Source organism: Hypanus sabinus, chromosome 16, assembly GCF_030144855.1.
Source record: "Hypanus sabinus isolate sHypSab1 chromosome 16, sHypSab1.hap1, whole genome shotgun sequence".
Classification (NCBI taxonomy): Eukaryota; Metazoa; Chordata; class Chondrichthyes; order Myliobatiformes; family Dasyatidae; genus Hypanus; species Hypanus sabinus.
In genome coordinates, this window is record NC_082721.1 from 18,117,204 (window position 1) to 18,144,738 (window position 27,535).

The 27,535-nt window shown below is 41.6% G+C and overlaps 1 protein-coding gene across 3 annotated transcripts in view; it reads left to right on the forward strand.

Moving 5' to 3' along the window:
* The first annotated feature begins 933 nt into the window (after positions 1-933).
* Positions 934-27,535, forward strand: part of LOC132406038 (ADAMTS-like protein 5) — a 138,530-nt gene continuing 111,928 nt past the window's right edge. Inside the window, exons 1-2 of one of the 3 annotated variants that reach the window (XM_059991197.1) lie at positions 934-1,556; positions 1,902-1,974. In XM_059991197.1, the coding sequence (XP_059847180.1) occupies positions 1,525-1,556; positions 1,902-1,974 (105 nt within the window). In that variant the 5' untranslated portion in view covers positions 934-1,524. Of the gene's footprint in view, positions 1,557-1,901; positions 1,975-3,908; positions 3,960-27,535 lie in introns of those variants that run through there. The other 2 variants (XM_059991198.1, XM_059991199.1) reach the window with 2 other exon arrangements.

The window sequence follows — 27,535 nt, forward strand, 5'->3', positions numbered from 1 at the left end:
TGTGAATGCCTGCAAGAAAATGAATCTCATGGTAGTATATGGTGACACAAAAGTACTTCAGTAATAAATTTACTTTGAATTTTGAAGTCTCACACTATCCTGGCTAGGAAATATATTGGCCTTGATTGACCATGGTGAGGTCTAAATATGACAACTCTCCACTTTAACAGTATCGAGTGTATGGAATGATCTGTCTAGATGGCATAGATGGTATGTGGACAAAAGTTTTTCACTTGGCAGATAATCAACCCTTTCTCAATAGTAGTCAGAAAGTCATAGAATAAATAGTACAAGACAGGAACAGTCCCTTCTGCCCACCCAACTCTACTATTTCCCATCAGTCACCTTATCTACTTTATAGACATAAAATCATTCTCTGCAGACATCCAAGCTATCTTACATATTTATATTCACTGTGTATTTAAATATTATTATTACTTTCTTAATCTTTTGTAAGTTTTTTTTGGGCTGCTTTGGATCCGGAGTAACAATCACCTTGTTCTTCATACACTTGCGTACAATAAACTATATTAAATAATCTTGAATCTTGAAGCTAGCTGCCTCGTGGTCCCCTTAAACATTTCTCCTTTCACCCTTAACCTGTGCCCTCTAGTTCTAGAAGCACACTACCTCAGTGGAAAAAGCCTGCCTTATCTATATCCCTCATAGTTTTGCATACCTCTATCCAATCTCCCTTCATTCTCCCTTGCTCCGGGGGATAAAGTCCTAACCTTTTCAACCTTTCTCTATAGTTCAGGTTCTCAGGTCCTGGCAACATCCTGGTAAATTTTTTCTGCATGTCATTATTGATCAAAACAGTGCAACTACATCGATGCTCCCAAATCGAATGCTGCGCCTTTAAACAAAAACACGCCCCGTTCATGAATATGTATTGCACTTCTCAGAGCGTGACTTACTATTTTACAAGCATTGATACACACATGAGACACCCGGAAAAGAGAAACTCTTCCCTTCTAGAGATTTTGAGCTGCAGGGAACTTCAAAACTTCACGCAATTCCCGACGATTTCAGCACACAGATGGTTAGGATTTTCCAATTAATAGACCTAGCAACGATCACTACCTACCTGTGTGTATGTGTTAGTTAAAATTGTCTGTATAAGTGACTAGTAAAACACATGTTTGGATTTCAAAGGAAAAGAAAATTTATGAGGAAGTTGTAACGTGAAGGATTTTTAATAAGTATGGAACTGTGGTGAATTTTTTTTAAAAGATGTTGAGCGACCAATAATCGTTGGGAAGTGGGAGTGAATTTATTAAAGAACCACGTTGAATCACGCAAAAGCTTAAAACCAGAAAGACAAGACTGGCTGCATAGAACTCAAGTGAATATTGCAAATCCGGTGCTGTCGACAGTACGGAGCAGCTGGATTTTGGGAAGTCTTGGTCACCTTTACAAGTTTGGGAGCTGTCAGTGCTGCAGACGATCGGCGCTGAAGATTTGACAAACATGAAACGACGAGATGACAGTCCAAGATAAGTTCTCACTCTGAGATCGTCACCGATGGGACCAAGCATGCTGCATTTATCTTCCTGGTACGTTCTCTGTGTTTAAAGCGCTCGGTTCCGCTCCAAGTAGAAACGGATCTATTATTTTAATTAAACGGATTGCAAGCTTAGCCCTTTGAATTTGTGTAACACGTGCCGCTTCAGGGGTCTTTTTTCTTATCACGTAATGCGATCCGTTCTGGTAATGTTGAACAGCACAAGATCTTATTAATCCACATTGTTTAATTGGAATGAATTATATGCTGAATTCTGCTTCTTTTGGGCAGTGGGGTTTGGGATAACAGGGAGGGGGGATTTTATTAATTCTTTAGTCACTTATCGCCTTCATGTCTTTTGTTTTAACACGCCGCACCCCTTATCAAACGCCCACAGGAGAAGGCGTTGCTGGAAATCCTGGCTGCTGGCAGGGTTGGTACTGGGATGTAGCGCACTCCACGGGGCTCAGGTGAGTGGCAATAAGAACTTAACCGGTGAAACCCAAGACCTCAACTTTCGCCTGCGTTTAATGGGCGAATTTAATTACCACGTGCGTTTTTATTGTGCATTGTTACCTTTCCATGAAGTGAAACCGTTGTTAAAATTAAGATGAACTGGCTACCGCTTTCACTGTTGGTATCGTTTGTCACAGAGGAAATATGTCTAACGTGAGCTTGAAATCGGGTCTACAGTCAGTGAGTCTGACTTGATTGACTGAGCCGCCTGCGTTTGTACAGATGTCTTCTCCGGCTGTCCCTCGGGATGGAGAATGAATCGCTTCCGTTGAGTTTGTGAGCCGGCTAATGAAACGTGTGTTCTTCCCCGAAAGCCGTGACCATCGTTTCTGAGGCGCCCTGCTCCTTCCATCACTTGTACAGACTTTAACCTTCGTGTGTCAATGCCTTCACACGGTACACTTTCTTCACCAAGAGGAGTCATGGGCCAGAGCTAGCCAGGAACCAGAGGGCATGTTGCCTTACTCTGTGGTTTGGGGCACATCGTTGAGTCCTTCCCCCGCCACCTCATCTCCCTATTAAACCTTTTCCTGTGGCAGAACTCTGAATAGTGTTTGCAGATATCCCACCCTGCAAAAAGTCATTTCAGGGAGGTAGCACCACCACCCCCGCCCCCTGCAACCCCATATCGACCCCCTCCGTCGATCTCCAAGGTGTATGTATACAGGACAGTTGATCACGAAAGAACACGACAATTTATTTGATAACATATTGAAACTACTTATACACACATATTCCTTGTGAGTATTTTGTTGGCAGTCTCAATGCTAATAGCTAAATGCTAATGCAAATAGTTTTTCTATTTCTTTCGCAAACTTTCCTGATACTGTGCTGCGGCTTGCTCGGCAGATTTGAGCATTTTGCTGGAAGTTTCAACCTCATAGCAGTCCCTGTCAATGAATTTGTTAATTTTGCAAGACGTCAAATTCACAAGATTCTTTATTATATTATCATAGAGTCGATTTTTTATTCTATTACCACTTCAAGGAAGTCTGCAGGGAGTTTGGCCTCATCACGTCGGACTTCAATAGAGTAGCTCCTTAGAAGCTAGCCAGCTAGTTTAAATAACGTTAGCTATGCTAATGAATGAATGGCATCTGTTAAACTCACCTCAAATCAGTCATTTAACCCACCATGGTCAATAGAAAAGTCACTGTTGCAAACGGTGCAGCAAACAACATTGTCATTATTTTTAACCCCTATTAGGCAGGGGTACACTTTAGTGTAGTCTGGGGTGAAGTATGTTTTATATTTTTTTGGAACCCTCTGCCATGGTGCTGCAGGACACTGAACTGACCTGATAGACAATGAAAGAGAGAGAGGTCAACTGTAAAGCCCGCCCACAGAGAAACTGATAGGTCTACTTAGCACAAAGAGAGACCAATCAGGATGCCCTCTCCCTCTCCCTCTCCCTCTCCCTCTCCCTCTCCCTCTCCCTCTCCCTCTCCCTCTCCCTCTCCCTCTCCCTCTCCCTCTCCCTCTCCCTCTCCCTCTCCCTCTCCCTCTCCCTCTCCCTCTCCCTCTCCCTCTCCCCCTCTCCCCCTCTCCCCCTCTCCCCCTCTCCCCCTCTCCCCCTCTCCCCCTCTCCCCCTCTCCCCCTCTCCCCCTCTCCCCCTCTCCCCCTCTCCCCCTCTCCCCCTCTCCCCCTCTCTCCCTCTCTCCCTCTCTCCCTCTCCCTCTCCCTCTCCCTCTCCCTCTCCCTCTCCCTCTCCCTCTCCCTCTCCCTCTCCCTCTCCCTCTCCCTCTCCCTCTCCCTCTCCCTCTCCCTCTCCTCTCCCTCTCTCTCTCTCCCCCTCTCTCTCTCCCTCTCTCTCCCCCTCCCCCTCCCCCTAGCTTGCTCGTTCTCTTAAAAAATCAATTTCCGGGATATTGTATATAATTTGTGGGCATCAGGGAGCCATTATCAATATGCAGGAGACTCCCGGATCTTCTGGGGGAGGTGGGATGTCTGTAGTTGTTATGTTTTATAGGATTGCTTTTATATTTTTATTTATTGAGTTTTTATGCATTTTTATGATTAATAATCATTTCAATCTTTATACCCGTGCGCTGATAAACGACAATAAACAATCATGAATCTTGGTGTTAGCCCTGCATCTGCAGTTGCCTGCCATGCCGATCTCCCCTCTCCACCCCCCCCCACCCCATCTGACCTCCCAAGTATACCTGTGGTCTAGATGCTGGAGCCATTGACCTGGGAGAAGTGTTGATTTACTGATGTTGACTTACTTACCTGAGTGAGTTTGAAGGTAGCTTTGCTGATATTTTCCCATGCTTTGAGATGTTGGCTTTGAGTAGAACAGTCTGTAGTAAGTCATGAATCACTGTTCTCCAACAGACCATGTGTTTTGGGCCAGGCAAGTTCAAGTTTATTGTCATTCTGCTGTAAGCATGTACAGTCGGCCCTCCTTATCCATGGGGGGAGGGGCTTGGTTCTGGGACCCCCCCCCCCCCCGCGGATACCAAAAAACACGGATGCTCAAGTCCCTTATTTAACCTGTGCAGTGCAGTGGTCTTTAGGACCCAGCAGAACCCTGGACCTTATTTTACCTGTCTCAGTGCAATGGACTTTAGGACCCGGCGCAGCTCTGAATCCGCCATGTTTCTGTTCATGAAAATAAGCACGATCATGATTGAAAATAAAGTGGAAGTAATAAAGCAATCGGAAAGAGGTGAAACGCCATCGGTCATTGGAAAAGTATTAGGTTACAGTTGGTCAATGATCAGAACAACTTTAATGGAGCATGTGAAAGGCCCTGCACCAATGAAAGCTACAATTATTACTAAGCAACACAGTGGTTTAATTATTGAAATACATGCATTTCTTAAGTGTTATATGCATAGAAAGGTAAAATGTATACTATATACTAAGACAAATGTTTGACTAACTGATGCTAAATTATATCGGATGTACCTGTTCCGACTTCAAATCTGACTTAAAGGCGGACTCAGGAACAGAACCCGGGGACTACCTGTACTTTTAAATCATCTCTCGATTACTTATAGCACCTAATACAAAGTAAATGCTATGTAGATAGTTATACTGTATTGTTTAGGGAATAACGACAAGAATAAAATAGTCTGCACATGCTCAAACAACGAGTGCTGGAGGGAGAACTTCCGGGTTTTCCCGACCCGTGGTTGGTTGAATCTACGCATGTGGAACCCGCGGATAAGGAGGGCCGACTGTATATGACTAAACGAGAAAGCATTCCCCAGGGACCAAGGTGCAGAACACAGTGCATATGTCACATACAGAATATTAAATAACAGTACTACAATAATATTAACAGATAAAGAAGTAATCTGTAGATGTAGATACGACATAGTATATATGTAGATACTTAAATATATATCACAGTATTCCTGCTACTGGCACTCTCAAAGATAATGTATACTGAGTAGTAGCATTGTTTTCAGGAGCCTCACAGCCTGGGGGAAGAAGCTGTTACCTCTAACCTGACAGCCTTTTTTCCGTCAGTACCTTCTGCGTGACGTGATCTTCAAGCACCCGTTTTGTTTGACCAGTAACTGTACTGCCACAGTGAATTGCATCATCAATGTCTGCCTTCGTCAACAGGCAGCTCCCAATCTATGGGTAATGATTTCCCATTTTCCAGGTTATTGACCTATCTCGTAAGCACATGAGAGCTATATGGGAATCGAGAGTAAGACACACAGACACACGGCTGGAGGAACTCAGCAGATCAGGCTCCATCTATGAAGGGGCATAAATATTTGACATGTTGGGCCAAGGTCTTTCATCAGGACTGGAAAGGAGAGGGCAATATGCCAGAATAAGAAGGGGGTATGGAGGGTGTGGCTGGCAGGTGATGGGTGAAACCAGGTGAGGGGGAAGATGGGTGAGTGGATGGGGGGGGGGAAGACAGGTGAAAAGGGTAAAGGGCTGAAGAAGAAGGAATTGGATAGGAGATAACAGTGGATCATTAAAAAAGGGGAAGAGGAGGGGCAAGAGAGGGAGGTCATATTTCTTCATCTCATATTTCTCCCCATATTTACCATGATTGGAAATAGGCTAGTAATGTGTATAACATCAGAAAATACTGAAAATATTCATTGTCAGGTAGCATCTGTGAGGAGAGAGCCTGAATTAAAGTCCAGGTCAATGACCTGCCATTAGAACTCAGAATAGATGATTATAATAGAATTTTTCACAATGGGATGGGAGAGAATGTTTTTTTTTTCTTGATGATAAGTGATAAACATATAATAGTGACCCTATCCGCTCTCCAAAGATGCTGCCTGACCTACCAAAGTCTTTCCAATATACAGTATTCTGTTTTCATTTCAGATATTCAGCATCTATTCTTTATTGTAATTGGCTGCAGACCTAACAATCAAATGGTTGGACAAGTGTTTGTCTTTACACAACCTGACTTCGAATTTTGATATCCATTATGACCTTTGTATGTCAAAAGTGTTATGTAAATAAAAGTCAAAGTTGTTATAGGTAATTCAAACCAACTGAGAATACACAGTCACCATTTCTGGCCGTGACCCTTCCTCAGGAGCGTTTACGTCAACTGTTTATCCTTTTCCATAAATGCTATCTGGCCGGCTGAGTTCCTCCTGCATTTTGTGTGTGTTGCTCGGATTTCCAGCATCTGCAGATTTCCTCGTGTTTGTGGTACAACCCTGAGATCTATTTTCTTCTGGTCATACAGTTATTATGCCATTGATTTATAGTGTAACAGAATCAATGAAAGACTGCTCAACTTGGGGCTTCCAACAGAGTGCAGAGAGAGGGATGCTTCTGTGAGAATGCCATTCTTGGATCACAGCTCAGCATTCAACACCATAATTCCCTCCAGGCTCGACAAGAAGCTCAGAGACCATGGCCTTCACCCTGCCTTGTGTAGCTGGATCCTGGACTTCCTGTCAGATTGACAGCAGGTGGTAAGAGTGGGCTCCTTCACTTCTGCCCTCTGACCCTCAACACAGGTACCCCTCAGGGCTGTGCCCTTAACCCTCTCCTTTACTCTATGTACACCTATGACTGTGTTGCCACCCACAACTCCAATCTGTTAATTAAATTTGCTGATGACACTACACTGACTGGCCTCATCTCAAGTAATAACGAGGCAGCCTACAGAGAAGAAGTCATCACCCCGACACAGTGGAGTCAAGAAAACAACCTCTCCCTCAATGTCACAAAAACAAAGGAGCTGATTGCGGACTACAGAAGGAATGGAGGCAGGCCAACCCCTTTAGAGATAAATGGATCTGGGGCTGAGAGGGTGAACCACTTTAAGTTCCTCAGCAAAAAAGTCAGCGAGGATCTCACATGATCTGTACATACTGGCTATGTGGTGAAAAAGGCATAACAGTGCCTCTTTCACCTCAGACGGTTGAAGAAGTTTGGTACGGCTCCCCAAATTCTTTCTGTAGGGGCGCAATTGAGAGCATCCTGACTGGCTGCATCACAGTCTGGTTTGAGAACTGTACTTCCTTCAACTGCAAAACTCTGAAGAAAGTGGTGCAGACAGCCCAGCACATCTGTAGATGTGAATGGAGACATAACATAAAGATCTTTACTCCTCATGTATTTGAGGGATGTAAGTAATAAAGTCAATTCAATTCAATTCAAAATGCAAATACAAATATAAAGAACTATTAAAAAATAAATAAATAATATCAAGAACATGAGATGAAGAGTCCTTGAAAGTGAGGCCATGGTTTGTGGGAACATTTTAATGATGGGGCAAGTGAAGTTGAGTGAAGTTATCCCCTTTGGTTGAAGACCCTTGGTGAAAATGTATGGGCACCAATATCAAATTAGGATCAGATCTCAGATCTGCAGGTCCCAGCAGTTAAATTGCCTTCTGTCAGCCATGGCCACAGCTCAAGTACAAACAATGTTCTCTCTGTGGGAGTCTCTGTCACTGAAAATTAGAATTCACTCCCACTTTCTGATCAAAGATTATTTGCAGTCTACATGGCTGCCCAATGCTCCTCCACCACTCAAATGCTTATTTAACCTGCTAAGATAAAATGAGATGAACAGATTTTTACATGGAGAAAGTGTGAAACTAACACTTTAACAGCAAATTAGCAATTATTAATATCTTACCACAAACCAATTTGGATCAGGCATCGTGCATTGTATGCCTTCAAATGATCTTCGTTAGTATGGCTTTCTGAATTTTTTAAATCAGTGGCTTGTTCTTGGATCTGCTAAAAACACCACATTGTTTATATTGTGGAGAGATGTGGACTATTTTCTAAAGTAGGAACGATGCAGAAATTAGAGATACAAAGGGATTTGGGCATCCTCGTGCATGATTCCCTAAACGTTATCTTACAGTTTGAGTTAGTAGTAAGGAAGGCAAATGCAATGTTAGCATTCTTGCTGAGAGAACTAAGAATAAAAGTAAGGATGTAATACCAAGGTTTTATAAAACATTGGTCACACTACACTTAGAGTATTGTGAGCAGTTTTGGGCTCTATATGTGCTGGCATTAGAAAGGGTCCAGAGCAGGTTCACAAGAATAATCCTAGGAACTAAAGTGTTAATATATGAGGAGTGTTTGACAGCTGTGGGACTGTACTCATTAGAGTTTAGAAGAATGTTAGGGGACCTAATTGAAACCTACCAAATATTGAAAAGCCTAAATAGAGTAGACATGGAGAGATGTTACTTATAGTGGAGAAGCCTAGGACCAAAGGGCACAGCACCAGAATACAAAGATGTCCCTTTAGAACAGAGATGAGAAGGAATATTTTAGTCAAAGGGTGGTGAATCTGTGGAATTCGTTGCTACAGATGGCTTTGGAGGCCGAGTCATTGGGTATTTTTAAAGTGGAGTTTGATAGCTTCGTGTTTAGTCAGGGTGTTAAAGGTTTCTGGGAGAAGGCAGGAGAATGGTGTTGAGAGGGATAAAGAATCCGCCATGACAGAATGGCAGAACAGACTGGATGGGTCAAATGGCCTAAGCCTTATGATCTTATATGTGTTGCTCCTTTTAAATTAGGAGATTACTACTTAACTTTAAATCTGGTGCATTTCAATGCTTGCCCATGTTACATGAACAATTTCAGGGGTAATGAAAATAACTGAATAACAGCTTCGCGCGCCATCTCTTTAGTTTGTTTTTACTTCAGTGCACAAAGTTATAGGGTAGCATAATCTGGATGTTTTCCTAACTAAACCAACATTTATTGGTCATCCTTATAGCTCATGAAATGGTGGTGGTGAGCTAACGTTTTGAACTGCTGGTTAAGCAGCACATCAAGGATATGATTGCTTTGGAGAGGGCACAGAGGAGATTCTTCCGGATGGTGCCTGGGTTAGACCATTTCAATGATAAGAAGAGACTGGACAGGCTGGGTTTATTGTCCTTGGAGCTGAGAACACAAAGGGATAACCTGATAGAGGAATATAAGATTTATGGGAAGAATAATTAGGGTAAACCGTAAAACTCTTTTCCCCGAGCTGGTGATGGGTTTGCAGGGAATTGTGTTGGAGATTAAAGAGTGTAGGTTAAATGATAATGAGGTAAGCAGTTTAGAGAAGAAATGTATGGGAGTTTTTTTCTCTCTCACAGAGGCTGGTTGGAGTCTGGACTGTGCTGCCTGCTGTGGTGATGGTGGCAGATAGTCCCATGATATTTAAGAGACATCTTGACAAAAATCTGGGTTGCCAAGGTGCAGAGTGTGACAATTCTAAGAAGGTAATTGGATTTAGCATGGATAGGTACAAGAGCTTGTTTCTCTGCCGTAGGACTCCATGATTGTACACTCAAAGTTGAGCTGAACAGTGATAAATTTCCAGGAATGAAAGGTGAGGAAATTATCAAGCCGATGATGCAGTTGGCACAGTAGCATACTGGTTAGTCTATCGCTTTACAGTGCCGGAGGTAAGATCGGGGTTTGATTCCCTCCGCTATCCGTAAGGAGTTTGTAATGATCTTCCCCATGATTGCTTGGGTTTCCTCCCACGTTACAAAGATACATCATTAGCATGCCCACAAACCTATGTCAGCACCAGAGGTGTGCCAACAATTGCTGGCTGTCTGGACCACAATTCTCACTGATTTGATTTGACGCAAACTATACATCTCACTGTATGTTTTGATATACATGTGATAAATAAAGCTAATCTTTATTTATCTTTATAAGCTTGGTGGTATGTTCTCACAATAATTTACTTATAATAAGTTTCTCATTTCTCTCTTGGAACGTCTAGAAGTGCTTTACCACTAAAGAAATACATTGAACGATCAGAACCAGAATCAGAATCAGGCTTATATTGTGAAATCTGTTAACCTTGCAGCTGCAGTACAATGCGGTACATGATAATATGGAAAAAAACTGAATTACAGTAAATATGTATATATTAAATAGTTAAATTTATTTTTGATTTTCATTACTTATTTTAACTTAAAAAGTAATGAGGTAGTGTTCATGGGTTCAATATCCATTCAGAAATCAGAGGACAGAGGGGAAGAAGCTGTTGCTGAATCACTGAGCGTGTGCCTCCAGGAAAAGAACAGGCCCTTCAGCCCATCTTTTCCATTCTGACCATGATGCCAATCTAAACTAATCCCAATTCCCTGTGTCTGATCTGTATCCTTCTATCCCCTACATATGCTTGTGTCTGTTTAAATGCCCCTTAAAAACTTAGGCAACTTATTTGCTTCTGCCATTATTCCGGCAGCATATTCCAAGCTGCTGCCACTCTCTGAGTAATTAAAAGCAACACACTTGCCTCATAATTATCTTTTAAATTTTCCCCTCTCACCTTAAACCTTTTTCCTCAAATATTTGGCATTTCCACACCAGAAAAAGACTCTGATAATCTATCCTTTTATGCCTCTCCTAATTTTATACATGCCTATCAGGTAACCTTTGAAATTCAGTCATCATTGTAAAGTACAAAAAACAACGGCTAATTTAAGTACCGGAGGCTTCCACAAACAAACATTTGACCAAGACTAGATTTTTTTAAGAAACTTAACTGAGAGATAAATATTGACCTTGGCACATCACTTCTCTTTGTTGACAACGGCAGCAGAGCTAAACTGAGAGATAGAAAACTAGCCTTCTATGTCCATTGGGAATGGGAGGAGTCCAACTAGTCACTGAACTTCAATAGAATGAAGGCAGATCTCTGGCCTAACTCCATGTACCCAACTCTTCACTCTATCCAATAGTATAATTGATTTAGTAAATGTCATTTATATAAGGCAGTTCTCAAGTTTTAACACACTTACAGAAATGCACTCACTGGCTACTTTATTATTACATTGGCACACTTGCATATTCATGCAAATATCTAATCAGCCAATCACGTGGCAGCAACCCATTGCATAAAAGTGTGCAATCATAATCAAGGGGTTCAGTTGTTGTTCAGTCCAAACAGCCAAACAGGGAAGAAGTGTGATCTATGTGACTTTGACCGTGGATTGATTGTTGGTGTCAGACAGGGTGACTAGAGTTTCTTAGAAACTGCTGATCTCCTATGACTTTCATGCATAACAGTCTCTAGAGTTTACAGAGAGTGAAAAACAAAAAAAAAAAATCAGTGATTGGCAGTTCTGAGGGCTAAAGCTTCTTGTTAATGAGAGAGGTCAGAGGAAAGTGGCCAGAATCGTTCAAGCTGATAGGAAGGTGACAGTAATGCAAGTAACCACGTGTTATAACAGTGGTGTGCAGAAGGGCATCTGTCAAACCGTGAAGTGGATGGGCTACGGCAGCAGAAGACCACAAACTTGCACACAATATATTGAGTGTATTGTCTGATCTGATTTCTGCAAAAGCCTGGCTATAATGTTCAGATTGATCTCTTGACTAACACTCCTAGTCCAAAGAAAATATCATACTTGTTCACAATCTATCCCTACTACTTCTCCTTACTATCATGAAAATTTCCACTAAATTGACCTTTGATCTCCCAAATTCAAAAAATACACAAATTTTTAAATGTTGATGCAAGTACTTTTCGTTAACTTACCATGTTTTTTTTATTATTACCACAGACAAAAGTCCTTTAAGAAACATTTTACAACTGTTTTCAGGCCACATACAACACAGATGAAAAGAAGTTTAAAACTTCCCTTGTGCCCTGTTTGAAATTTTAGCCATAACTTCATGTCCTTAATTTGACTTAGAATATAAGCATACTGTGATCCCATGTGAGATTGATAAATTAATAGCAGTTTAAGCCTGATTATTAATTTTGAGCTTGTCTCCAACTGGGATTATTAATCCCCCAAATCCTTTCAATGCTTAGTATTTTTATATAAAGTGGATTTTGATAAACTGGGACAGTCGCTTATTTGGATCAACTCCTAAAGAACAAAAACTGATCGAGAAAATAGTTGGGATTCCCTTCATTTATTTGGGACACTAAGCCACTTAATTGGGGCAGAAGACTTTTTACCTGACAGATTCTAGCTAGCATATGTGTGCACTTGCTTTGCAGTTGACGCCATACCTTGCTTAGACCAAACAGTGTCAGTTGCGCATGCTCGTGTTCGAAAAGCAGTGATCTTGTCACCGATAGTTGGGGAGAAATAAGCAGTAAGACAATTCAGAGCTGTTTTGCTCACTGTGGTTTCAAGCATTCAGGCTTGGAGATGCTGGAAGCAACTGGGAGTGTAATTGAAATAATTTCACAACTTCAACAAGTTAGGAACTCTGAAGAATCTGAAGGTATCGGCAATCATTTTGAATGTTACAATGGATATGAAGATTAGGAGGATGCAATCATAGATAGGATTGTATAAAGATAGTTCATTATCGACACTCAGTATCTGCAATGATTTTGTTCATTTACATTCTATCAAAATACACGGCAGCCTAAGCTGAATTTCGCCATCAATTACTATTAGGAACTTATACACAGTATTATTGTACTGTAGTAGTAGTGAGTGTTTTAATTTGTTTTGTATTCATTTAAATACATAATTTGTTACTCAGTGAAGTGGCAGTTTGGCTTACTTATACCTTTTTAACTATTTCCATGAAACTTCGGCAAAGTGATCTGTCACATAATATGGTCAAACTGCACTGATCCCAATGTGTCACAACTAACCAGAATCCACTGTATTTACATGTCATTGAGAAAACAAGGCTACAGCCTCAATGTCAATGTAACAAGTATCCAAAGAAACAGGTGAATAGATGAGGACGTCTCGTTAAATTTTATAACATCAGATTGCTGGTTCATGTGTGTGTATATATAAGTCTTTTGCACAGTATATATATATATATATATATATGACTTGTATATATAAAATTCTGATATAGGTTCTGATATAGGTTTCCATTGTGGACTGAGAGTGGGAAGGGGACATGGAGAGGGGAACCATGGTTGGGAAAAGGGGAAGCAAGAAGGGAGGGAGTGGGAACCACCAAAGAGATATTCTATAACGATCAATAAACCAATTACTTGGAGTCAAATGACCATTGCTGGTGTCTCAGGCTGGGTGTGGCTTCAGACATGATACCTCTCCCCGCGCCCCCCAGAACTCCTCTACCACCCGAACCACACCCCTCTTACGGCACTCCACGCTCGCCATTCTCAACATCTTTTGCTCCTGCCAGATTTACAAACTCATTCCCTGCTCCAAGTTGAGAAATACAGTACTGTGCAAAAGTCTTGCGCGCATGTATATAGTGAGTGGAGTACGACAGGAGGTGTGTGGGAAGGGGTGCCGGGGCCATGGGTGGTGCGGGTGCAGGCACACCCAACCCTGAGACACCAGTCCCAGTCCTTTGATTCCAAACAATTGGCTTATTTATCATTACAGAAGGTTCCTCTGGAGCTTCCTGCTCCCTCCCCTCTCCCTTCCCGACAAATTCTAGCTAGCATATGACGAGTGCACTTGTTTTGCAGTTAGACAATATGATTATTTATCATCACTCACATGTGTTATGAAATTTGTTTTTTTTGTGGCAGCAGTACAGTGCAATACATAAAATTACTACGATACTGTGCAAAAATCTTGGGCACCCTAGCTACAATATATATGTGTGCCTCAGAATTTTGCACAGTACTGTATTTTTATAGTAAATTCACTTTTTCTGTGGATCATAGTAAGTGTGTAGTCATGGGTGATAATTAAAGCATCTCGAGTCTGTGTAGCAGCAGCCCTTTATTATTTATTATTTAGTGATACAGTACCCCGAGCTGTGATAGCATTGCGCTAACCACTATAAAGGCTTATTCCTTTGAGTAAGTACTAAGGTGCACGTTGGCTCTGTTGCAGTGAACTGCCCATTTCTGTTGCTACTGAGCAGTGGATGACGGAGGTTTGCTATGTAATCCTTTAACTCACTTCCTTTAGTTATTTACTGTTACAAGTATATTGGCATAGTGAACTATTTTGTTCGGATTCTTCAGAATTTCCATATAACTGCTTGGAGTGGAATAAATTCACAACTGCCCTGGGGGAAGGGAATCACTACGTTCCGGAATGATAAACATAAGAGATTCTGCAGATGCTGGAAATCCAAAGCAACACACACAAAACGCTGGAGGAGCACAGCAGGTCAGGCAGCATCTGTGGAAATGAATAAACAGTCGACGTTTCAGGCTGAGACCCTTCAGGGCAGTAAAATTGCAAATGTCACTCCATTCTTTAAGAAGGGAGGGAGGCAAAAGATCGGAAATTATAGGCCAGTTAGACTGACTTAAGTTGGAGTCCATTCTTAAGGATGAGGTTTCAGGATACTTGGAAGGACATGATAAAATAAGCCAACGTTAGCATGGTTTACTTAAATGGAAATCTTACCTGACAAGTCTGCTGGAATTCTTTGAAAGTGCTGCACTTTCAAGGGTAGCTATAATTTCATAATTATTTCAAATGTTCCCACTTACTAAAGCTTAAGCAGCTGGGAGCTAAGGATATTTTTAGATCCATTGGGTGCCAGAACAAACATTAATGTAATTGATAATTTCAAGTTTTCATCAACTTTGCAGTCCCTATATTTAAAGGGGCAGTGTTCTATTAACTCTTAAGAAACTTTTAATAGGTTATGCTTGCTTTATGTATAGCAAGTTGTTCAACTTTCCCTCTAATTTTTATACAGCTGTGCAGGCCAACCGTTGCTCTGAGAAGGAAATTTTTACACGGCCTAAAAACTGGGTGGCAATTTAAATGTTTCAATGTCAAGAAAACTCCAGCTGTGCAGCAACAAAGGCTATGTCTGAAACAGAACAGGATCTGACTCAGGTTTATTATCACTGGCATGCGATGGAAAATTTGTTAACTTAGCAGCAGCAGATCAATGCAATATGTAATATAGAAGAAGAAGGAAAAAAATCACAATAATAGATAAATATGCAAAACAATTACAGTAGACATATATTGAATAGATTAAAAATAGTGCATAAAACAGAAATTATGTATATTAAAAAAGTGAGGTAATGTTCACAGGTTTAATGTCCATTTAGGAACCGGATGACAGAGGGGAAGAAGCTTTTCCTGAAGCGCTGAGTGTGTGCCTTCAGGCTTCTGTACCTCCTACCTGATGGTAACAGTGAGAAAAGGGCATGCCCTGAGTGCTGGAGGTCCTTAATAATGGACACTGCCTTTCTGAGACACGGCTCCTTGAAGATGTCCTGGGTACTTTGTAGGCTAGTGCACAAGATGGAGCCGACTAAATTTACAACCCTTTGCAGCTTCTTCCTGTTTTGTGCAGTAGCCCCCCCCCCCCCCATACCAGACAGTGATGCAGCCTGTCAGAATGCTCTCCTCGGTACATCTATAGACATTTTTGAGTGTATTTGTTGACATAGCAAATCTCTTCAAACTCCTAACGAAGTATAGCCACTGTCTTGCCTTCTTTATAACGGCATCGATATGTTGGGACCAGGTTAGGTCCTCAGAGATCTTGACATCCAGAAACTTGAAACTGCTCACTCTCTCCACTTCTGATCCCTCTATGAGGATTTGTATGTGTTCCTTTGTCTTACCCTTCTTGAAGTCCACAATCAGCTCTTTCGTCTTATTGACGTTGAGGGCAAAGTTGTTGCTGCGACACCACTCCAGTAGTTGGCATATCTCGGTCCTGTACGCCCTCTCGTCTCCATGTGAGATTCTACCAACAATAGTTGTATCATCAGCAAATTTATAGAGATGTGAGACGTGTGCAAGAGCATTGCAGTTACTACATGGTTCTGCACCCACGCAGCCTAGAGGGATCAATCCCAGTTGTTATGATCAGAATCAGATTTACTTACCATGAGCACATCGAATCATACAGTGAAATGTGTCATCCGCATTAACAACCAATGCACCGAAGGATGTGTTGGGTGCAGCCCGCAAGTGTTACCCCTCGCACTCCAGCAGCAGCATAGCATGGCCCTTTCCGCTCTGTCTCACTCTCCCTCCCGCCCACATACACGGACAGTCCTCTGGGTCTCCAGTCTACAGGATTCGGCAACCAGGCAATGACTTCCAGACTTCTGATTGACCGCCGGGTGCAATCCTGGGCGTCGATGTGGAATGAACAGTAGAAAGCGTGATGTTAACAAATTCAATATTGAACATTGTACGTTCTGTAGGATATTTAGAGCCAAAAACTCAAAGTGCTGGAGGAATGCAATGAGTCAGGAAGCACCTCTTTTGCTCGTGTCACTGCAGTCTCTCATCTCCAGAGATTTTTAGGGTTTTGAGCAAAGAAAATGGGGATTGGATTTAATTGAATGCCTCCTTCAAGGAACAGATACATGTTTAATAAGCTGAGTAGTCTCTCCACTGTGCTGTAGCAACATTTCCATGTCTACCAGACTTGTAATGAAATCAGAAGATTGTGTCTTCAAAGTCCACCTCCAACCTGATGGCATGAACATCAATTTCTCAAAGTTCTGGTAATTGACCCCCTTTGCATTCCCACCTCGCCTCCTTACCTGCTCATCACCTCCCTCTGGTCCTCTTCCCTTTCTTTCATGGTCTTCTACCCTCTGCTATCAGATTCCCCCCTCTCCAGCCCTCTATCTTTTTCACCTATCAGTTTCCCAGCTCCCTACTTCACCCTTCAGCCTTTTCCCAATTTTATCTATCACCTACCACCTTGTACCTCTTCCATGCCTGCTCCCTACCTTCTTGCTCTAACTTTACATCTTTTATTTCCCCAGCCCTGATGCAGAGTCTCAGCCCAAAACTGTGACTGTTTGCTCTTTACTATATATGCTGCCTAGCCTGCTGAGTTCCTCAAGCATTCTGTGTTAATAATGTGCTCAGTAAGGATGGAATTGTCACTAAAATATTTTGATTTCATTAATGCCTCTCCATTGACGTTACACACAGTCTGAACAGTTACAGCTCCAAGATTGCCTTATCAATGATTCAATTCCTCAATTCTTTAAATTCATCATAGATACCTACTAATATAAATCCTAGTGGTTTTTAATTATCGCCATGTTTTTCACTCTAAATGTTTGGGTGCCCTCTGTAAGTCCTTTAATATTGTTAATGCTTAGAGGTTAAAAGTTTTGAGCTTTGTTTAAAATTTCTTGGATTAGATGAATGAATTCCCAGATGATGGATCCTGAGGCTAGTGCCCCTCTATACTTTCCCCTCATTATCTTGTGCATCTTGTCAGGAATAGCTTTTTCCCTCCTTACTTCGTCGTGGGTTAAATTAGACCTTCGTGTCAGCCTCGTTCTCTATCTCATCTACTCCTGTTAACTAAAATGTGCATCACACTTAGCTTGCACGAGCCCATGCTGCAAACTACTGATACTTAAATTTATTTATTGTATATCAAATCACAAAATTCTGTTTCCATTTCCACCTTCCTTCTCATTAAGATCACAACCTGAGAGTCACCTCTGATTCCTAATTGTAAATTACAAAAAAATTAACTCTTCAATAATCATTCAAAATATCACTTCAGATACCTAAGGAATTCTGACACTACCTTAAATTGTGCTCAGCATAAAATACAATTTGCATTAAATACCTGTACTGAATTATAATCTCGATATATCGAAACCTGTTTGATGATTAATTGGAATTTTCTGAGATTTTGTTCAAATTAAACTCCTTTTTTTTACTGTAGCAAATAGTTCTTATAGCTCATGACAGTGGATGATGTTTTAAGGAGTTTGCTGATGAGCAGCAGTATAGAGAGCTGTTGGTGTGGGACAGGTGCCAGTAATAAAACAGGAAAAATATGTTTGCCTCAAAGCAAATTGCAGTTGGGCGTTTTCATTTTTTTTTTCAGAGTGTATTTATTTTAATCAAGATAATAACAGCACTCAAACCAAAAGTTGATTTGAAGCAGGCTGGCTTTAGTAAGGCTAATTTTTATTTTTTATAACAGTGTTCCATGGAGGAAAACTGGCAAAAATAATTATAACCAACCAATTCAACCAAAGTACATCAGTCTATAAATTTGCAGTGACAGTCAGTTGATAATAAAGACATCAGATTAACGTGCTATGATGTTTATTTGGTGAGGTAAATTACAGTTAAATGGGAAATAAAATAGTGTACTTGAATTCCTACTCAATTTACTCTAGTAGATGAACAGAATCTTTTAGTATGTGACCCCCATTCTCTGTTTCATGATCTTCACTGTACAGGAGTAATATAGCACCCTTATGTTGAGGAACTTAAGAAATACAACCGCATGATATAGAAGCATAATGTTGCCACTTGACCCATTGGGTTTGCTCTACCATTCAATCATGGCAGTTTTCTTTTACAATCCCATTTCCCACCTTTTAGCCTTAAACTTTAGCCCTTTTACCAATCAAGAACCTAGTACTCTCTGCCATAAATACACCCAATGTCTTCCCTCAGTCAACAAATTCCACTGATGCACCATTCTCTGGCCAAAAAAGTTCTTTCTCATTTCCGTGATAAAGGAAACCCTTTTTTATTCTAAAGCCATTTTCTCAATTCCTAAAACTCTCCGCTAATAGAAATATTTTCTCACTGTGTGAAAGTTTTTTTAATTATATAAACGGTAAAAGAGAGTTGAGGGTAGATAAAGGACCAATAGAAAATTACAGTGGAGATATTGTAATGAGAGATGCAAAGGTGGCAAAGGAACTGAATGCATCTGAATGTATCAGTCTTCAGAGTGGAAGACATCTGCAGTATACCGGACATTCAAGTATGTCAGGGAAGTGAAGTATGAGTAATGAAAATTATTACAGAGAAATTGCTGAGCAACACACACAAAATGCTGGTGGAACGCAGCAGGTCAGGCAGCATCTAAAGGGGGAAGCGCTGTCGACATTTTGGGCTGAGACCCTTCAACAGTCCTGATGAAGGGTCTCGGCCCAAAACATTGATAGTGCTTCTTCCTATAGATGCTGCGTTCCACCAGCATTTTGTGTGTGTTGCTTGAATTTCCAGCATCTGCAGATTTCCTCTTGTTTGCCTGAGAAGTTGCTGAGGATGCTTAATGGTTTGAGGGTGGTTTAGTCTCCAGGATATGATGGAATGCACCCGCGGGTTCTAAAGAATGTAGCTGGAGAGATTGCAGAGGCATTAACAATGATCTTTCAAGAATCAATAGACTCTGGCATTGTATCGGCTGACTGGAAAATCACAAATGTTACTCCGCTATTTAAGAAGGACAGGAGAGCAGCACATAAGAAACTATAGACCTGTTAGCCTGGCATCAGTGGTTCGGAATTTCTTGGAATTGATTGTTAGGGATGAGATTATGGAATACCTGGAAGTACATGACAGGATAGGCCAAAACCAGCATGGTTTCTTGAAAGGAAAATCCTGCCTGACTAACCTACTGCAATTTTTTGAGGAAATTACAAGAAGGGTAGACAAAGGAGATGCAGTAGATGTGGTGTACTTGGATTTTCAAAAGGCCTTTGGCAAGGTGCCGCACATGAGGCTGCTTAGCAAGATAAGAGCCTGTGGAATTACACGGGAGTTACTAGCATGGGTGGAGCATTGGCTGATCAGCAGAAAACAGAGAGTGGGAATAAAGGGATCCTATTCTGGCTGGCTGCCAGTTACCAGTGGAGTTCCACAGGGGTCAGTGTTGGTACCGCTGCTTTTCACAATGTATGTCAATGATTTGGACAATGGTATTAATGGATTTGTGGCTAAATTTGCCGATAATACAAAGATAGGTGGAGGAGCGAGTAGTGTTGAGAAAACAGAGAGCCTGCAGAGAGACTTAAATAGTTTAGGGGAATGGGCAAAGAAGTGGCAAATGAAAAACAATGTTGGAAAGTGTATGGTCATGTACTTTGGTGGAAGAAATAAATGGGCAGACTATTATTTTGATGGAAAGGGAATTCAAAATGCAGAGATGCAAAGGGACTTGGGAGTCCTTGTGCAGGATACCCTAAAGGTTAAACTCCAGGTTGAGTCGGTGGTGAAGGCAAATGCAATGTTGGCATTTATTTCTAGAGGGACAGAATATAAGAGCAGGGATGTGATGTTGAGGCTCTATGAGGCACTTGTGAGACCACACTTGGAGTATTGTGTGCAGTTTTGGCTCCTTATTTTAGAAAGGATATACTGACTTTGGAGAGGGTTCAGGGAAGATTCACTGGAATGATTCCAGGAATGAAAGGGTTACCCTATGAGGAACATCTGGTAGCTCTTGGGCTGTATTCCCAAGAAATACAAACAGAAACATCAGAAACATTCTGATAGAAACATTCCAAATGTTAAAAGGCCTGAACAGATTAGATATGGCAAAGTTATTTCCCATGGTAGGGGAGTCTAGGACAAGAGGGCACAATCTCAGGATTGAAGGATGTCCGTTTAGAACAGAGATGCAGAGGAATTACTTTAGTCAGAGGGTGGTAAATCTGTGGAATTTGTTGCCACGAGCGGCTGGGGAGGCCAAGTCATTGGGTGCATTTAAGGCCGAGATAGATAGGTTCTTGATTAGCCAGGGCATCAAAGGGTATGGGGAGAAGGCAAGGGAGTGGGGATGACTGGAATAATTGGATCAACCCATTATTGAATGGCAGAGCAGACCCATTGGGCCAAATGGCCTACTTCTGCTCCTATATCTTATGGTCTTGTGGCTACGTCCACTCTGTCCAGATCTTTCAGTATCCGTGCGTGAAGGGGTATATCATCTGATCTATGAATCTGTTCCAATATTCATTGAGGTTGGCTGCTTCCCACATCACCTGATTCCCTTGGTAATCAGAATGTCATCAAGAGCAGTACTCACAGCAATGTTGGATGAACTCTGCGGGTCAGACAGCATCCATGGTTAGGAATGAACAGTTGATGTTTCTGGCAAAGCGACATCATCAGGGCCCTCCATGTCTTAGCCCATGTCATTGACCATTTATTCCCCTCCGAAGATGCTGCCTGACTAGTTGAGTTCCTGCAGCATTTTGTGCGTGTTGCTCAATATTTCCAGGATCTGCAGAATCGCTTGTGTTGCAGAACCCTATTAATATATGTTTTGAATGAATTCATTAATTAACATTCCAGTTGTCTGTACAGTAGAGAATTTACTATAAGATTAATGTTCTTGCCTTGGTCATAAAAACCTGCTTCACATTCTGAAACTGGTCCTAGGTCTCTCAACATTCAATCTGCATCGAGCCTGCCAAGCTCCAAATTAATTTTGTAAATAATCAACTCAATTGCCTTGAATCCTTTTGGACGCTGAGCTAGCTGCAACTCTAGCCAGGTTATTCCAGGGCAGTGGTAACATTGGCATTAAGTGGACAATGTGGAAATGTGCTCTTTTATACTCAGTTCATAGAAAGCAGGACAATTCCAATCTGGCTAATTACCACCCTATTTGCAACTTCCAAAAGGATGGTAACTGTTACTGACAGTGTTATTAAAATACACGTCAGCATGAATTCACCAGGTTCAAGAGTCTCCAGTCCTCCTCATAGCCTCTGTCCAAGCATGGAATGAAGAGCTGAATTCTAGAAGTAAGGTGACAGTGACTGCCTTTGACACCAAGAGAGCATATGACTGAGAGCATGTGAAAGACTGCCCTGGTAAAACTAGAGAAAAAAGGCAACAAAGCGGTTACAGACATATGCTGCAAAATGAAAGAGCTGTGGTTCAATTGTTCAGTCCTCATTTCATCACTGCTAGTGCTCCTTCGGGCAGTGTCCTGGGGCAGCCATCTTTGTCTATTTCCTTCACGCCCTACAGAAAGGATGTGGAAGAGCTCAAGGCTTGGTGCCAGGCAATTATCTTCTCCCTCAGTGTCAGCAAGGCAAAGGGGATGGTTATTGGCTTCAGGAGAACTCGCACCAGCGGCACAGCAGTGGAAACTGTGAGCAGTTTCCAAACTCCTGGCAGTGCACATCTTGCACAAACTCTCATGGTCCCAGAACACATTCTACACAATCAGGAAAGCTCATCAATGCCTCTACTTTCTGAGGAGGCTGAACTATGCACACTTATACTCACGTCACATTATTGACATGTAGTAGAAAACATCTTAATGTGCAGCATGTCCGTGTGGTGCAGAAACGGCACTGCGACAGACAGGGATGCTCTACAACGGGTAGGTAAAACTGCCCAAGTCAACACTGGCACCAGCCATTTAGGACTTGAAAGGTGCCAGAAAAGGGCAGGTAACATCATGCAGGATCCCACCCAATCATCCTGAGCATTGACTATCTGTCCCACTCCCATCATGGAACAGGCTACATAGCATCCACATCAGGACCACCAGACTCCAAACTGTTATTTTCCCCAAGCAGTAAGGCTGATCAACACTTCCACCCACTGACCCACCTCACCACTACCTTATTATTTCCTATCAGTCACCTCATGTGCAGAAAATCCAGTATCTAGGGTCAGTTTATGGACAGAGTTTACTGCCAATTTGTGTATATTTATATTTACTGTGTTTTTTAAATTATTGTGTTCTATGCCTTATTGTGTTGTTTCATGCTACATCAGACCTGGAGTAACAATTATTTCATTCTCCTTTACACATGTATTCTGCAAATTACATTAAGCAATCTTTTCATAAGATTGGGAGCAAGGATGTTAATTGACTGTGCAATCCTCAACAACTCCTCCGCTAATAAAGCACCCCACGTGTGCATGTAGAAAGAACTTTACAGCATTCACTGAGCTGATCAGCGGCAAACAACATTTGTGCAAGATTTGTGCAAAAAGGCAATAATTATACCAGTTCCTAAGAAGAATAATGTGAGCTGCCTTAATGACTAATGCCTGGTAGCACTCACATCGACAGTGATGAAATGCTTTGAGAGGTTGGTCATGACTAGAGTCAACTCCTGCCTCAGCAAGGACCTGGACACATTGCAATTTGCCTATCACCACAATAGGTCAATGGCAGATGCAATCTCAGTGGCTCTCCACACGGCTTTAGACCACCTAGACAACACAAACACCTACGTCAGGATGCTGTTCATTGACTATGGCTCAGCATTTAATACCATCATTCCCACAATTCTGATTGAGAAGTTGTAGAACCTGGGCCTCTGTACCTCCCTCTGCAATTGGATCCTTGACTTCCAAACCAGAAGACCATAATCTGTGCAGATTGGTGATAACATATCCTCGTTGATGGTCAACACTGCTGCACCTCAGGGGTGTGTACTTAGCCCACTGCTCTACTTTCTATATACATGTGACTGTGTGGCTAGGCATAGCTCAAATGCCACCTAAAAATTTGCTGATGATACAACCATTGTTGGTAGAATCTCAGGTGGTGACAAGAGGGCATGCAGGAGTGAGATATGCCAACTAGTGGAATGGTGCCGCAGCAACAACTTGGCACTCAATGTCAGTAAGACGAAAGAGCTGATTGTGGACTTCAAGAAGGGTAAGATGAAGAAACACATACCAATCCTTATAGACGGATCAGAAGTGGAGAGAGTGAGCAGTTTCAAGTTCCTGGGTGTCAAGGTCTCTGAGGATCTAACCAGGTCCCAACGTATCGATGTAGTTATAAAGAAGGCAAGACAGCAGCTATACTTTATTAGAAGTTTGAAGAGATTTGGCATGCCAACAAATACACTCAAAAACTTCTATATTTGTCCCCTGGAGAGCATTCTGACAGGTGACCTCACTGTCTGGTATGGAGGGGTTACTGCACAGGACTGAAAGAAGCTGCAGAAGGTTGTGAATCTAGCCAGCTCCATCTTGTGTACTAGCCTACAAAGTACCCAGGACATCTTTAGGGAGCAGTGTCTCAGAAAGGCAGCATCCGTTATTAAAGACCTCCAGCACCCAGGGCCTGCCCTTTTCTCACTGTTACCATCAAGTAGGAGGTACAGTAGCCTGAAGACACATACTCAGCGATTTAGGAACAACTTATTCCCCTCTGCCAACTGATTCCTAAATGGACGTTGAATCTTTGGCACTACCTCACTTTTTTTTAAATATACGCTATTTCTGTTTTTACACATTTGTAAATCTATTCAATATACGTAATTGATTTACTTGCCTATTTATTATTATTATTTTTTATTTTTTTTCTCTCTGCTAGATTATGTATTGCATTGAACAGCTGCTGCAAAGTTAACAAATTTCACATCACATGCCAGTGATAATAAACCTGATTCTGTTTCTGAAATTAGTGCCAGTGAATTACCATCTCAAACAAAAGTGAGTCTTACCATCTACCCTTGATTGTCCTTAGCATTATCATCCATGGAAGTACACCATTGACTGGAAACTCATTGTGCTTACAGGAGCAACTGAAAAAGTGTGTATCGAGTAGAAGATTAGCTTTATATGCCATATGTATATCGAAACATACAGAGAAATACATCATCAGATTTCAAATCAGATCAGTGAAGACTATACTGGGCAACCCATACATGGCACAGTAGTGTACTGGTTATCACAACACTTTACAATACAGGTGACCTGGGTTCAATTCTCAACTCTGCCTGTAAGGAGTTTATATGTTCTCTCCGTGTTCGCATGGGTTTCCTCTGGGTGCTCCGGTTTCCTCCCACAGTCCAAAGACATGCTGGTTAATTGGTCATTGTAACTTATCCTGTTATTAGGCTAAGATTAAAATCAGCGGATTGATGAGCAGTGTGTAACTCAATAACAAAAAAAAGTGTCAATGTAGCATGGTCACAATTCGCTAATCAGTCATTAATCCTAACTGTACGTCTTTGGAATGTGCGAGGTTACCAAAGCACCTGGAAGGAATCCATGTGGTCATGGGGAGAACGTAGGAACACATGAGATTCTGCCTTATGGACTGCAAGGGGAATTGAACCTCGATTTACAGCTGGCATTGTAAAGCATTGTGCTAACCGCTACGCTACCGCACCTCCCAATGGTTATTGATTCACCTTCTAACATCTGAGGGCCTTTCCAGCACCCAGAAGATGCAAGGCAGTAGGAATGATGGAATAATCTCCACCTCCCTGGATGAAACTCGCAAGAAGCCCAATGCTTTCCAAGGCAAAGCATTTGATTAGCAACCTATCAACCGCTACAATCATTACCTGCATCAGAAGTGTATGAACGCTGTTGATGGTACGCACTGCAAAATATCAGGCTAAACTCACAGCACCGCACTGATCTATAGCCTCCAACACCAAAAACTGCACAGGCTTTGGGTGTAGTGGAAATCACGTGAATCTCCAGATTCTCCTGGAGGTCATGCACCATCTAATCCTGTAAATCTATCACTAGTGCTTTATCTTCACTGTATCTAAATCTTGAAACTCCCTCTGAAGTTCAAAGTAAAGTTATCAAAGTACATACTGTATATGGCAGCATATACTATGAGATCCATTTTCTAGCAGTCACTCACAGTAAATGCAAAGAAGCATAATAGAATCAATGGAAAAAAGCACACATACAAAGACAAACAAATAGTGTGCAAAAGATGACAAAGTATGGAAATACAATAAAGAAAATAATACTAATAAGTAAGTCATAAATATTGACAACATGAGTTGTAGATTCTTGAAAATGAGTCTGTAGGTTACAAAAGCAGTTCAGTGACCATATAGCACAGTGGGAATATATTCAATTCCATAAGTAGGAAGAAGTCAGTTCAGTGCCTGCATAGTACTGTGGGAATATATTCAGTTTAATAAGTAGGAGTAAATCAGATCAGTGCCCATATAGTACTGGGGGAATATATTCAGTTTAATAAGTAGGAGTAAATCAGATCAGTGCCCATATAGTACTGTGGGAATATATTCAGTTTAATAAGTAGGAGTAAATCAGATCAGTGCCCATATAGTACTGTGGGAATATATTCAGTTTAATAAGTAGGAGTAAATCAGATCAGTACTGTGGGAATATATTCACTAGAAGGAGTGTAAGCAGTTCAAGAACCTCACAACCACAATCTCTGTGATAATTAAGGATGGGCAATAAATGTCTGCAAAGCAGAGGGAAAAAAATCTTGCCTCACTCATAAACAAGAAAATTCTGATCAAGGGTTCCAGCCTGAAATGTCAACTCCTTACTCCTCTCCGTAGACGCTGCCTGACCTGCTGAGTTCCTCCAGCGTTTTGTGGGTGTTGCCTCATTCCTGAAATTCATCATCTACTGAATCTTCACTGCACTCTCTCATTAGCAACTACATTGATATTAGGTAAACCCACTAGCTGCAGTGAGATTCATATCCCTAAGGTCATAATGGTTAATATGCTACTTACCTTAATTATCTGAGGCATCTGTGTTTTAGCTTTCAATCGTTTGTGTATCACCACATCTGTGTCACTGAGCATCAACAAACTCCCAGCATCTAAATTTAAAAAAAACCTCAATTTCAGTTTTGTGTACCAAAGTGCATAGCCTTATGCTCTCCACATTATATGCTCGTTGCTGTATTCTTGCCTATTTGGCTTGTTCATATCCTGGTGAAGCTTCTCTATATCTGCTCCCATGCTCAGAATATCACTCTGTTTAGTCTCAGCAAGCTTGGAAATATGACATTTGTTCTGCTCAGCCTAATCATTGAAACTTACAAAATGAAGTGTTACATCTTGTTTGTAGGGCTGTTGGCTGAGCCTGGAGGTTAAATCACAGATGTTTTGTCACCAGTCGAGGTGACATCATCAGTGCGCAATTGTGATTTGTTTCTGCGGAGAGCTCACCTTCACATCAGTCGACTTTGTTGTTCTAATTGGTTGGCTATCATGCTGACTGCTAGTCTCCACTGGGTCCTGACAAACTGGATAGTAAGTGATCTCCGCTGGCCCGTATCCCTAGTTATCAGTCGTTGTGTGCATTGGTTTCTCAGGTGTCCGTGGCTCACCCCTCGATCCCGATCTTAGGTTCATAAATTGCATCCAGTTCGACATGTTTGTTAATAGAGTCTTCATCAGAGTCCTGATAAAGGATCTCAACCTGAAATGGCAACTGTTTATTCCCTCCATAGGTACTGCCTGATTTGTTGAGTTCAATCAGCAATTTGTTTCTGTTGCTCAAGATTTCCAGCAACTGCAGGACCTCTTGTGTTACATCATTCAATATGCTGATTTCAGCTGAACGCTTTCTGCCCAGTAATGCATATTGTGACGATACTACCAGCCAGTTGAGTGCAGGTGATTGGCATACTCTGTTGCCAATCATGCTTGGTGACTACAAAATGCTGAGACCGATT